We start from the raw sequence: 13,785 nt of genomic DNA, 5'->3' as shown, positions 1-13,785 counted from the left end.
AACGTAACGTGAATGAAGCAGAAAATCTCAGGCCCACCTTGCTGTCAATTAATTTTAAAAATCACATTATTCCATTTAGAAAATTTATTCTGACATTCAGTCAATTGTAGATATTTGTTAGTGTCTCCGAGAAGTCTTTAATAGAAAGCGCCTTCTGTTTGTTTTCTTTCCCGGTTTCCTGCGGTAACCATTTTTTTCTAGCTGGGTACAGGATCATTCAGGGAAATTTACTGAGTTGGTTGTTTTAGATTTCGGGTTTTGCTTTTTCGGCAGTGAGTTTTGAGCTCCGTTATCTTGTACAGAAATAGAGCGCCCGCACTCCTGCAGTGTTTAAGAAGCGTGTCCGTGTGTCTGTTTGGGGAACCAGGAATGACTTTCGTTTCTCTCTGCTGTTGACAGTTCAACGCACTCTTTTAGAGAAATAGAAGATGATCGTCCGCGAAAGCAGCCCAGCCGTGCGAAACAGGATCCTAACACCTGCCCGAGGCTCCTCCCAGAAAAAACACCTGCCGGCGGGCAGAGATAGTGAGGCCTTCTGTAGATTCTCCGTGTTAACCTTGAGATGCGCTTTGCCTCTTGCCTCCGGGCAGGTGATGTTTACTAACGATGAGTTTTACATCCCAGTGGGGACTTGTGCCGCATTCTCCACGGCTCTTGGGGTGGGGAGGGGTTCCCGTGTGATGTGAAAACCTGACCGTGACCGAGTCCCCCCCGCAATTCAAATATCAGCCCCACCGAGGTACCCCGACCCCGAACTCTGAGCCGTTCACAGACCACGCGTACCTTGAACACGTCCGAAACTTCCATGACAGCGTTCACCTTTTATTTTTTTATTAAATATAAGGGAAGCCTTCCATCGCTTTTCCTGAAGATCTCTTGCATTTGTGAGGAGATATATATATTTTTTTCACATCAGGCTAATAAAAAGAAATTTAGAAACCACATATTTTTTTTTTTACGTAAATGCTTTGCCCCGGCATGGATTTTAAAGAAGGCTGCAGAAATTAGCGGGAAGGGCTCTAAGTTCCCTTTCCTGGGGCTCGAAGACAAATTATCAACCTAAGTGCTAGTTCTTTATTTCTGAGATTTTTGTTTTGGGCCCTTTTTTATTTTATTTTTTTACATCTGTCTTGCCACGTGGGGACAGATACTCCTCTACATCTAGATACTCTGTTCTATCCAGATACTCTGTTCCATCCAGATATTCCCTGTATCCAGATACTGCCCATATCCAGATACTCTCCTCCATCCAGATACTCTCCTCCATCCAGATACTCTCCTCCATCCAGATACTCTCCTCCATTCAGATACTCCCCATATCCAGATACTCCCTGTATCCGGACATGCCTCTGCATCCAGGTTCTCCCTGGATTCTCTCCAGCACCCAGATACTCCCCCGTGTTCTCTTGGGTTTCATATGGGTCGAATGCCACAAATTTGTTAGCAGTTCGTATAGTCTTTACACGGGTTGAACTATTTTGACATGAGAGCTGGGCTTAACACGGGGGTAAAACTGCTTTGTGGCCGAGGATATCCTCATACACTTTGTGACGGTGTGGAGTCAACTGAAAGAGGATCCTCTCTCTCCCCTGCCATCCATGATGCCGTTTCCCCATTTAGGGCAAGGAATGCCTACCTTGCCGGGCTTCCCCCGCCGGGTGTCTTTCTCTACAAGCTTGGCCGGGGCTCCCACTGCAGTTTGGGCTCATCTTAGAAAGCACGAAAGCCCTGGTATTCCAAATGGGATTGATGCCATTCTTTAACTCACCTCCGCTGAAAAATGAGGACGTCTTCAGTGTGTCCCCCACGCGGCACGGGCGGGCTCACCTAAAGCTCTTAAAATCGTTCTCGGGAGAAAAGCAGTTTCACGGGGACGCTTCATCTCGTCCCTGGTAACGGCGTTAAGAGCTGCCGCCCATTGTGGAAGTGGAGTTTCACGTGAATGTCTCCACACGCAAAGGTAGGGTGTTGCCATATCTCTGTGAGCTCCCGGCACAAATGGCCTCACCTGGGGAAACAGGTGGGGTGGAGGGGTTGGTCACGCATTCCGGGTCTTCCCTGCTTCCGAGCTCAGAAACCTGGGCAGCAAGTTCAGGGATGGGCACCTGACCGGTCCCCAAGACATCCAGGATACAATGCCTTCCCACGCCCCCTGGCATTCTTGAGACCGATGGGCACAGTCACCTGGCTCTTTTTGGCACTGGAGATCTTCCTTCTGACTTTGACACCGCTAAAAACTTTGAGTTTGTGAAAGTAGGTGGGAAAAATGATGGGCACCCTTGGCATTTATTTATCTTATCCATGCATTGCTTATTCGTTCAACAAACACCTGTTGGATGCCACCAGGGGGCCCTTGCACAGTGAGCAACATGTGCCTCCTTACAGAGCTAGAGAATGGGGCCCCTGTCCTCTCAAAGTCATCGCCGAGGATTGTCTTTGAGGTCCGATTCTGCATACCGACTTGCTTTGTATTAACAAAAAGATACATAAAATCTTTAATCATTCTGTGAATAACATCGACATTTTTCTAAGTGCTGTAATTCTATCCACAGAAATGGCTCATTCCTCAAAAAAGCAGAATAGTAAAAACATGGTTTTCTAAGTACGTCAGATTATGGCTCACTTACAAATAAATCTATCCTTTTAAGAAATAAGATGTCAACGAGCCTTATTTCTTAGGGGAGGGGGTGGATGTCTATCTTTGCTGGTCATTTTAATTCCACACGGACATAAAAATAAATAGGTGACTATCAGAAGTGGATGTTTTGAAAAATCGAGTTTAAATGATGTGGCTTGTTGGATCATCAATTATTGCGGCAAAAAACAACTCCTTGTTTCCTCTTTGGGAACTTTTGTATAAAGAAAACAGTCCAGTGGTTCTGAGAGGGAAGGCATAAAGAAATTTATGTGAGAGCTAACAGGAGACAGAACAAAACACTCCATACATTTTTTGCATACTAATGTTACATAGTTTTCCCTACGGTTATTGTTAGTATCAGAGCCCATCTCTAACTTCTTAAAGAAAAAAGTGACCTCCTTCACTATAGGTTTTTTTTGTGACTTATTCCACAAGTATGCACTGAGCTTCCACCTGGGGCAGCGTCGGGGAACAGAAAGATTTCACCGGAAAGTCGTGCATGGGTCCTTAAGGTGTTTAAATGCCATTGCATAGATCTCAGCAAAGGCCTGGCTTCTAATTCTTCCGCATTCTCCAAGACTACACAGAACCTTCTCATCCGTCTTAGGTCCTGTCATCATTATTTTACTTTACCTATTATTTTCAAGTATTCTCATTTTGTCAAATAATTTTTTAAAAAACGATTAGCTTCGTCATTTCCCAAGCGTTAAGTGATGACTTTCTTCCGTCTGTTTTATTGGGATTAATAATTTGCCACCTGCCGTCCCCACAGACACGACTTCTTGAGTTGAACGTTTATCCGTTTATTTTCATTCTTTCGTGTTTAAAACTATAAATGCGCAAGGCTCTAAGTTTTCCTCTGAGCACTGCTCAGAGCATTCCTTCTTTCTAATCACAGTTATTTTCTAATGTTTGGCGTTTCCTGTCAACCCAGCGTTAAAAGGTTTTAAAACGTCTCTGTGATATTTTTGCATAATTCCCTAGTTTTTTAAAATCAATTCCCGATTTTATTGCCATGTTGCGGGAACAGACTCTTGTTTGTCTTGTTTCTGTTTTTTGTTCATTTTTTAACAGTTTCTCGAAGCTCACTTTGAAGTCCGCTTGTGACTTTTGGGAGCGTCCCTTGAGTGCTGAAAAGGAGGTGTATTCTCGCTTTTTAAGGGATCAAGGTTGTGAAAATTAAGATCTGTTTTGCCTCCTCAAACAGCTTTCTCTGCGAATCCCCCACATTTGATCCGTGGAGGTTCGGAGAGGTGATGTCAAATGTTTTCCCCAAAGCGCTTCTGTCTCTGGAGCCTGCGTTTGTTACCGCTGGGCACCCTGCCTCCTCCGACCCCCCCATCCAGCTGTGGCAAAGTGACGTGGCCCCTTCGTGCCCTGGGGTCACTCAGCAAGACAGATGTCACCAGGACTCGGGGGACCACACCGCTTGGATGTCGTCGGCAAACTGCAACGCACCTGTGAGACACACCTACCCCCTGCATGTGTTTGTACAGCCCTCACGCTAAAGATGGGTTTATATGTCTAAATAATTTTTATACATTAAAGAACAGTGATAGTTTGTGATGCATAAAAAGTACGTGAAACTCCGATTTCAACACCCGTAAATAACATGTGCTTGGCACACACAGACACACGGCCACTGGTTTACGTATCGCAGGGGACCCTGTGTGGTTTGCAAAGATGGATGTATTTACTGCCTGGGCTTATACAGAAAAGTTTACCTACTCTCACCTTAGTATCCCTAAAATTCTTTTTTTTTTTTTTTAATTTATTATTTTTATTTACTTATTTATTTTTTTGAGACAGAGTCTTGCTCTGTTGCCCGGGCTAGAGTGCCGTGGCCTCATCACAGCTCACAGCAACCTCAGACTCCTGGACTCAAGCGATCCTCCTGCCTCAGCCTCCCGAGTCACTGGGACTACAGGCATGCGCCACCACGCCCCGCTAATTTTTTTTTCCTCTATGTATTTTTAGCTGTCCAGATCATTTCTTTCTATTTTTAGTAGAGACGGGGTCTTGCTCTTGCTCAGGCTGGTCTCGAACTCCTGACCTTGAGTGATCCTCCCGCCTCGGCCTCCCAGAGTGCTAGGATGACAGGCGTGAGCCACCGCGCCCGGCCCCCTAAAATTCTTAAAACGTGACGGAAATGTTAGCAACTATTTTGCACCTTCATTTGACACGCAAGGATTTTCTGAATTGAAACGTTTTAACCTAACAATTTCTGCTGCTCGAGAAACTGTTTTTTATCTATGGAGGTGAAATTCACATATCCTAAAATTAACCATTTTTTAAACTGAACAGTTCAGGAGCATTTCGTACATCCACAGTGTTGTGTGGCCACCACCTCCATCTGGGTGTGAGACGGTTTCATCCCCACAAAAAGGAGACCTCGCTAAGCTGCCATGGCAAAGTGCCACAATGGGTCACTCAGGGGCTAAAACCGGCGGTCCCCAGCCTTTTTGGCACCAGGGAGTGTTTTCATGGAAGACAATTTTTCCACGGACTGAGAAGGGTTGGGGATGGTTTTGGGATGATTCAAGTGCATTCCATTTATTGTGCACTTTATGTCTGTTATTATTACATTGTAACATGTAATGAAACAATTATACAACTGTTACACATTGGAGACCCCTGGCTTAAACGACAGATGTTCATCCTCTCACAGTTCTGGAAGCTACAAGTCTGAGATCAAAGTGTCGGCACAGCCCACCTCATTCCAGCACGAACTCATTTTTAACTAATCACACCTACAATGACCCCAGTTCCAAATAAAGTTACATTCCAAGGAGGTGGAGGTTAGGACCTCAATATATCTATTTCAGGGGCATAACTTAACCCATAATAACCTTTCCCACCTCCCCATATCCCCTGACAACCACCGGTCTGTTGTCTGTCCCTGCGCATTTGCCTATTTGGGGCATTTTATAGAAAAGGAATCCTACACTGTGCGGTCTTTTGTGTCTGGCTTTTTTTCTTCTTTTTTTTTTTTTACTGGGCATGATATTCTCGAGGTTCATCCCTGTTGTAGCAGGTGTGAGAGCAGCCTTCCTTTTCCTGGTGGGGGAACTTCGAAGGAAGCAACTTTCTAAGACCACCTGCAGCCCTGGGCTGTCCAGTGACACGCACACACACGCACACACACACACACCTGTGTGCCCTGCAACTTCACCCGTCTACAGAACAGCTTTATAAAGATGCTACGCAGTAAACGAATCCAAAATGCCAGACAGACAACATAAATACATGCAGCATTTTCGGGCTCTAAGACCCGTATAAAGAAAAGTTCAAGGTGTGTTTCTCCTTTCGGGTCAGGTGGGCATGAATCCAGTTTCTCCAGGAGGTTTAGCAAACTGCTTTGATAACCAGGACTGTTTTCCCCATTTCTCAGGCATTTATTCCACTTCTCAGAGGAGTTGAAAGCTTTTTGCACATTGGTTATCCTTCCCTACCGTGTTGGGATAGGGGGCTTGGAAGGGTCCACCCATAAGCCGGTGGGGATGAATTAGACGCCATCACTGATCTGTAGTGGGAAAAAATAATAACCGCTGTGAACACAGGATTAGTCAGTGGGCTCAGCTCTCAGGCCCAAACTCCAGGGCCATTTCAACCAGAAGATCCCAATTTTGGTAGTTACGTAAAATGCCTCAGACTTAAATAATACATGTGCTTTCTCTTTGTGGAATCTCTTTCTCTCTCTCTCTCTCTTTTTTTTTTCTTCTTCTTTTTTTATTCTTTCTTTTTTTTGGAGAAAGGACTCAAAATAAAACAGAGGGAAAAAATCTTCCAGAGTCAAACTTAGATGCCACATACAGTTCAGCCCGTCGAGGAGAACTGACAGGTAGTTTGGAAAGGACCTTGGAGTTCATCTCCAATCCTATTCAAGAAGTATAGAATTTTGTCCCAATCCAAATCCTCTCTGGAGGAGAAAAACATAACCAACCACTGAAAAATTATCTGCACATAATTCAGTACAATGGCATTGATGAATAAGATATATCGTGTATATCCTAGCAACACTGACACTCCTATGATAAGTGTCGCTTTGAAGACCGGGTGGGGCTTACTTCTGTGCTAGAAGAAAAATGCTTTTGCAAAGATGTCCACGTCCTAATCCCATGTGGGAGACAGAATAATGTCCCCAAAGATGTCCTCATTCTAATCCCATGTGGTAGACAGAGTAATGTCCCCAAAGATGTCCACGTCCTAATCCCATGTGGCAGACAGAATAATGTCCCCAAAGATGTCCACGTCCTAATCCCATGTGGGAGACAGAATAATGTCCCCAAAGATGTCCACATCCTAATCCCCTGTGCTATAAGAATAATGTCCCCATAGATGGCCACATCCTAATCCCATGTGGTAGACAGAATAATGTCCCCAAAGATGTCCACGTCCTAATCTCTGAAGCCTGTGAATAGGTGACCTTTCATGGCAAAACAGACTTTGTGAATTTGATTGAGCTGAAGATCTTGAGATGTCAAAATGATTCTGGATTATCAGGGAAGCGGTAGAGTGCGCCCCCCACATCCTAGAATATTACACTGCCAGGGGCTGGTTTCACTGTCCGTGTTTGTCTCTTCCCTGCAAACATCTCTTTGTGCTTCATCAATGCACACCTGGCACCCAGCACTTAGATGGCCCGGAAGAGGTGTGCGTGCAATGTTTGTTGAGTGAATGCATGAACTCATTTGATGTTGCACACACAGGAAGCAAAAAACCCCGGAATTTACAAGTCCGGAGCTTCCGACCACCTCCAAGGCGGCTCCGGTGAGAGACACAAAGCGGCAGGTGTCACCCGCGTCTCTTGCTCTGCTGTGGCTACTCACTTTGCTCTGCCACCTAGGAAGATAACTGGCCGTGAGAGGTGCTTTGAAGTCACACTTTGTTGCTTGCCAGAGCGGAAGAGTTCAACTTAGGTCTATACACTGCGCTGTGGGTTAGCCCAGCTCTGAGCACCACGGCCCTATTGCCGCCCTGCAGGGGGCAGCTTAGGAGGGACCACAGGTGAGCAGCATCTTACCTGGCTTTAGGGCTGGTGCCTTTGAACCTGTGGGCTCCCACGCCCACAGTGGGCAGAGCTGCCGAGCGGGTGTGGCGGCTTCCCCAAGCCCGGGGTGCTCGTTGGTGCTCGTTAACTTCTCGGGTTTGCCACCCTCTGTGCGGGTGTGCGTTGGCAGGGGCCGCCCAGGGAGGCTGAGCCGGGGACGTCGCTGGGCGTGCACCCACTTGTCCCACGGGTTCCTGGCGGTGGAGTTTGCAATCCCAGCTTGGGGCCCATTTGTTTTTGGCAGAGAGACGGCTGTTGGGCTCATAGTTTCCGCTGGAAGGCATCGCCTCTGTTCCTTCCAGGCTGGGAGAGCAGAAGTCAACAGCAGGAGGGCGGGGTGGTGGCCGGGTCTCCCAAACCCGCCGGGCTGGGGCCGCGGCCGCTGCGGAGCTGTCGTCAGGGAGCAAAACATGGAGATGCGGTGGGGACTCCCCTGTCTGGCCTTCCTGTGTTTTCTGATGCCCGCGAGAGGTAAGAGGCGTCTGGCTTTGAGGGAGAGAGCTGTGTGGGCGTCGGCTGTACTGCTGTTGCTTTAAAAAATAAACAACTCCTTCCGAAGGAGTTTCTGTAAAGCAGAAGGCTATTAGGAAAGAGACAGAACCATGGATGGCTGAGAGAGGAGAAGAACCGGCGGGTGCCCCAATGTGGGGTCTGGGAATTAGATCCAGAAAGGCAGGAGACCAGCTAACAGCCCCTAGATAGTCGCTGTGTTTTCCAGTTTTGATCTGTGTGTCTCGTGCAATTCAAAAGTGGCCTCTCCTACGCCACGATTATAAGGGAGACTGGGTGTGTGCGGCATTTACATGATGTCTTTCTGATTTTAAAAAGCAGTTCTGATGGTTTCCATATGGTCAAAACAGAGTTGGAAGAACTTCACCCCGTGGGACGGCTTACCGGAGGCTGGGTTTGCCTGGAGGGCAGCGTTGGTTTGGATTTTTAAGACTTTTCCCAAATGTCGTGGCTCCTTCTTGCAAATTAAAATCATCTCGAGTGGCTTATGCTCAAAACTTCCACACGAACTGGCAGGCTTTCTCTGCCGGACTCCCGGGATGGAGGCTTTTGTGCTCCTTGGCAGGACCTCGTTAAGGAACTATAATGAGCTCGTGCAGTGTAGGATTTGTACGGCAATTGCGTTTCTTGGGTCATTTTGATGCTGTGATTTCAGACGAGGGAGTACACAAGGGAATCTTAGGAAGGAAGAGTGTCGCTGCTGGGAGTTAGAAGATTGCATGCAGATGTCTCTGTGGTGGCATTTCCTGTTTATCCCGTTTAAGGACGTGGATGCCATTAATGCAGGAGTGGGTTGTTTGTGGGTGGAGGCGATGTTGGTATAGATTCGGGTGCTCAGAGCTCAGGATCTGCAGTGACACTTTTGTAATATTCTGTGTTTCTTTAGACATCATGGCCCATGCGGTAGCTCCTGTTTGCAGGGAGATATTGGTCCCTAAATTGACCCAGGGTGGAAGTAGCAGATGCAGAAACATTCAGCAGTAAATCTCCCCTCCCAGGAAAGGACTTCCAAGAGCTCATTCTCCTTCGTGTCCATTGCAATCAGAGCCCGAGGTTAACCATATCCCCTTGGGCAAATGCGTAGCACACAGACAGTTCCCAACTTACGATGCGTTGGTTTAGATTTTTCTACTTTATGCTAGTATGAAAAAGAAACGGCATTCTATAAAAAACATATCTGCACTCGAATGTTCATAGCAGCACAATTCACAATTGCAAAGATGTGGAAATAACCCAAGTGCCCATCGATGCATGAGTGGACTAATAAAATGTGGTCTATGTACACCATGGAGTTCTACTCAGCCGCCAAAAACAATGGTGATCTAGCACCTCTTGTATTATCCTGGGTGGGGCTGGCGCCCATTCTACTCAGTGAAGTATCCCAAGAATGGAAAAACAAGCACCACACGTACTCACCATCCAATTGGAACTAATCGATCAACACTTAGGTGCACATATAGTAGTAACATTCATCGGGTGTCGGGCAGGTGGGAGGGGGAGGAGGGGATGGGTAAACTCACACCTAACAGGTGCAATGCACACTGTCTGGGGGATGGGCACAGTACAAAAGCAATTTATGTAACCAAATCGTTTGTATCCCTGTAATATTCTGAAATTTAAAAAAATAGATAAATTTGTGTTAAAAAATAAAATAGAAATGAAAGTATGAAAAAAAAAAGATATGCCTTCAGTAGAAACCATACAACCATCTGGTTTTCATTTTCAGTACAGCAGTCAGGAAATCACATGAGATGCTGAGGACTCTACAATAAAAGAGGCTTGTGTTGGATGCTTGTGCCCATTAGCTAGAAACTAATGCGAGTGCTCTGAGCTGTTTAACGCAGGTGAGGCTAAGCTACGGTGCCTGGTGGGTTAGGTGCGTTCAACGCATTTTCATCTTACGGTATTTGCCACCTGGGAGGGTGGGCGCTCAGCCCCATCATTAAGTCCAAGCGTGTCTTTATTCAACCCTTGATGGATTATTGGATGTCAGGTTCTCTCGGCAAGCTGTTCAGTTCATTGTAAATTTATGGAGACCTTAGTTGTTCGTGTAGCAAACATACTTCACCAGAGAAAAAAATGAGCTGTCATTGGTCGGTGGTCACTACGGGACAGGAGCGCTTCCTACACGCTGTGCACGCGTTAACTTAGCTGGTTCTCACCCATCCTTAGGATGCGGGTGCCATGCTGGACCGGTGTATAGATGGGTAAACTGAGGCACCGACAGGTTCAATCCTGGTGGCCACCCTGGTGGCGAGATGGAGAGACCGGATTCAGAGCCAGGCAGCTGGCTCCGGCGTCTGAGCTGTAGCTGACTTTTTAGCAGCACAGGGTGGGCGACACCATCCCCTTGGACAGAGGAGGGATTTGCGAGGAAAGGCTGGTCTTTCCTCTACCTCTGGGAAGACTTCCGTGAACAGCCTGCTTCAGACTGACTCCTGTCTTCCGAAAGTCAGAACTGTCCCGTCTTCAAGCACCCTAGGCAAGGTTTGAGGAGGGACAAAAAAAAAAAAAAAAAAAAAAAAGTAAAGTCTGCGTCAGGGTGTTCTGTGAAATTAAGATGTACACACAGTGGCTGAGTGTGTCTCACCCGAGTTGCAGGTAATTAATTCAATGTCTGGATGACCCCCTAACATCACCAACCATCCCTGCTGGAGATGGAACAAGTTCACGAGATTCCCAAAACATTCTGCACAGGTGGTGAGATGGTTGCTACACAGGCTTTAAGAACACAGGCTGGGTACAGTGGCTCATGCCTAAAATCCCAGCACTTTGGGAGGCTAAGGTGGGAGGATTGCTTGAGGCCAGAAGTTTGAGGCCAGCCTGGGCAGCATAGCAAGACCCCATCTTTACAAAAAAATAAAAATATTAGCCAGGCGTGGTGGACCTGTAGTCCCAGCTACTCGGGAGGCTGAGGCAGGAGAATCGCTTGAGCCCAGGAGTTTGAGGCAGCTATGAGCTATGATCACACCACTGCACTCCAGCCCCATCTCTAAAAACAGACAAATGAAAAAAACCAACCAAACAAACAAAAGAAAACAGGGCATTGTTGTGGTTAACATCATATAAATCATTATTATAATTATTCAATTATTAGTACAAAATGAGATATAATATTAATATGATTATATTCCTTTAAAAAAACCAGAAGTTTACAGTGTGGTGCCCTGTCTTCGCACTGTATTTAATTAGTATTCACCATCAAATCCAGGCAGGCTTGAAGGAACATGAGCCAGACGCAGGTCCTCTGAAGGCTGATAAAGCCAAGGATGAAAATGCCAAAGGGCTTCATACAAAGTGTGGTTGATTAAGGGGGGGGGGAAAAAAAAAGAAAAAGATGTGGTTTGCTGGAGGAAGTAAGGTGTAGCATTAGATAGGCCAGTAGGGTGACTGCACTTTACAATAATCTATTGTCGACTTCACAATAGCTAAAAGAGAAGATTGGGAACGGTTGTAACGTTTAAAAAAAGATAAATATCTACAGTGGTGAGTGTCCCAAGTACACTGATTTGATCTTTACAAATTATATGCATGTATTAAGTTATCACATGTATGTTGAATCTATGTATACTATACATCAAGTTTAAAAATTAAAAAAAAATTGTATATGTCTACAAGATATACTGGCTCCAACATTCTCTTCCACAAGTACTGTACATTATTCCCTTATCAGACACAACCAGAAATGTGTGTGCATTTGTATAGAACTGCATTTCTGTGTACAGACTAAAAATGAAACAATAAAAACAACAGTCATGTTCTTCATAGGTCTGAGCAGTAGCACATGATGTTTCTGGCACGTCCTTGTTGCATGAAGATAAGTCAGGGGCTATGTCAAGTATTTTTCATGAATTGCTGCACCCAGCTGTCTCAGGCTGTGTGGGCTACTTCTGAGAAGCGCGATGCGGGGAGATTGCGATGCTTGCCTAAGGCGGTGAGCCGGACCGCAGCTGGGCACAGGACTCCAACGCACGCCAGCCTCACCATGCATGTCTCAGCTGAGCTTCTCTTGCTTTTGCCTCCTTCCTCATCCCCCATCTCCCCGCCAAGCATCCTTTGATCTAACAAATTTGTGGGCGTGGAAATAAAGCCACACATGGGTCATTTACCTGCCCGGCAACTTAGTGCAGTGGTTCTTAACCTTTGATGTGCAGGGAATCACCCTGGAGGGAGCTGGCATTAAAAGCACCACCCCGATCTCCACCCTTGGAGATCCTCATGCAGCAGGTGTGGGTGGGGCATTTGGGAGCTCGGAGACCTGCATTTTAGGAAGCACCCCAGCTGGTGCCCAGCTGGAATCAGGGCTCCTTTGAGAGAGGATGACTCTGCGTCCAGGCATCTGGTTTATGGTCAGGCTGAGTCTCATGGATTCTTGCCAAAGGGGTGGTGACTCTGTAGTTCCAGATCCAACCTGTGCCAGCCCAGAGGGATACCCCCTAGGGAGAGATGCTACAGTCCACACATTCTCAACCAGCGATAGTCTTGGTCCCCAGGGACACATGGCGATATCTGTAGTCTTTTGGTTGTCACAATGGGGAGCTTTTGATTGTCACTACTGTCATCAAGTGGGTGGAGCCAGGGATGCTCCTCCACACTGTGCAGTGCACAAGACAGACCCATCGCAAGGAATGAGCCAGCCTCAGATGTTAGATGTCAATGGGGCAAGCTTGAGAAATCCTGCCTTAGCATGAGGGACTGTCTGTCTATACCTGTCCATCTGTCAACTATCTATCTATCTTTCTAGCTCTACCATCATCTATGTATTCATCTATTATCTGTCTGTCCATCATCTACCTATCCATCAATCTATATGATTATCTATTATATTTATTTATCATCTCGCATTTATCTATCATCATCTATCTATATCTACCATTATTTCTCTTATGTATTTAGCTATCATCTATTTATGTATCTATCCATCACCTATCTATTCATCATCTATCTATCAATCATCTATCTATCCATCTTATCAATCAAGAAAGTGATATTTATTTTAAAGAACTGGCTCATGTGATTTTGGGGGCTGGCAAGTCTGAAATCTGTAGAACAGGCCAGCAGGTGGAAACTCAGGTACGATTTCTATGCTTATGTCTTGAAGTAGAATTCCTTCTTCTATGGGAAACTCAGTCTTTGCTCTTAACCCCTTCAACTGATTGGATGAGGCCCAGCCACGTGGCAGAAGCTCATTCCTTTCACTTAAAGTCAACCCATTGTCGATGTTCATCACATCCATGAAATACCTTCTTAGCACCATCCAGACAGGCGTTTGACTGAACAACTGGGTGCCACAGGCTGGCCAAGGGGGCACAGCACATTCACATCACAGTCTACACGGCCTACACAGTTTTCCTTTTGTCACACTGACTGCCCGAGAGGCTGACCTTGTAGGTGATTCAAAGGAAACTGGAGTATTCCAAGCTCTCTCTGCCTTTCTGCTATCATGATTTGTACACCCATCTATCTATATCTACCATTATCTATGTATGTATGTATCACTTATTATTTCTTTATCCATTATCTACTTATCTATCCATCTATCTATCATCCATCTATCCATATATCCATTCATCTATCCATCTATCTA

The 13,785-nt window shown here is 45.9% G+C and overlaps 2 protein-coding genes across 2 annotated transcripts in view; both read left to right on the top strand.

Annotated features, from left to right (window-relative positions):
* The window catches only part of CD99 (CD99 molecule (Xg blood group)), a 50,727-nt gene extending 48,138 nt beyond the window's left edge, over positions 1 to 2,589 (top strand). Inside the window, exon 10 of the mRNA XM_069464524.1 lies at positions 400 to 2,589. Coding sequence (XP_069320625.1) covers positions 400 to 425 — 26 coding nt within the window. The 3' untranslated portion in view covers positions 426 to 2,589. The remainder of the gene's footprint in view (positions 1 to 399) is intronic.
* Positions 2,590 to 8,098: 5,509 nt separating this feature from the next.
* XG (Xg glycoprotein (Xg blood group)) overlaps positions 8,099 to 13,785 on the top strand; it is a 58,869-nt gene continuing 53,182 nt past the window's right edge. The window contains exon 1 of the mRNA XM_069464323.1: positions 8,099 to 8,159. Within this exon, the coding sequence (XP_069320424.1) occupies positions 8,099 to 8,159 (61 nt within the window). The remainder of the gene's footprint in view (positions 8,160 to 13,785) is intronic.

Source organism: Eulemur rufifrons, chromosome 30 (genome assembly GCF_041146395.1).
Source record: "Eulemur rufifrons isolate Redbay chromosome 30, OSU_ERuf_1, whole genome shotgun sequence".
In the NCBI taxonomy this organism is placed as follows: Eukaryota; Metazoa; Chordata; class Mammalia; order Primates; family Lemuridae; genus Eulemur; species Eulemur rufifrons.
Note: the sequence above shows the minus strand (reverse complement) of the source record. Positions and strands in the feature narration are given on the sequence as shown.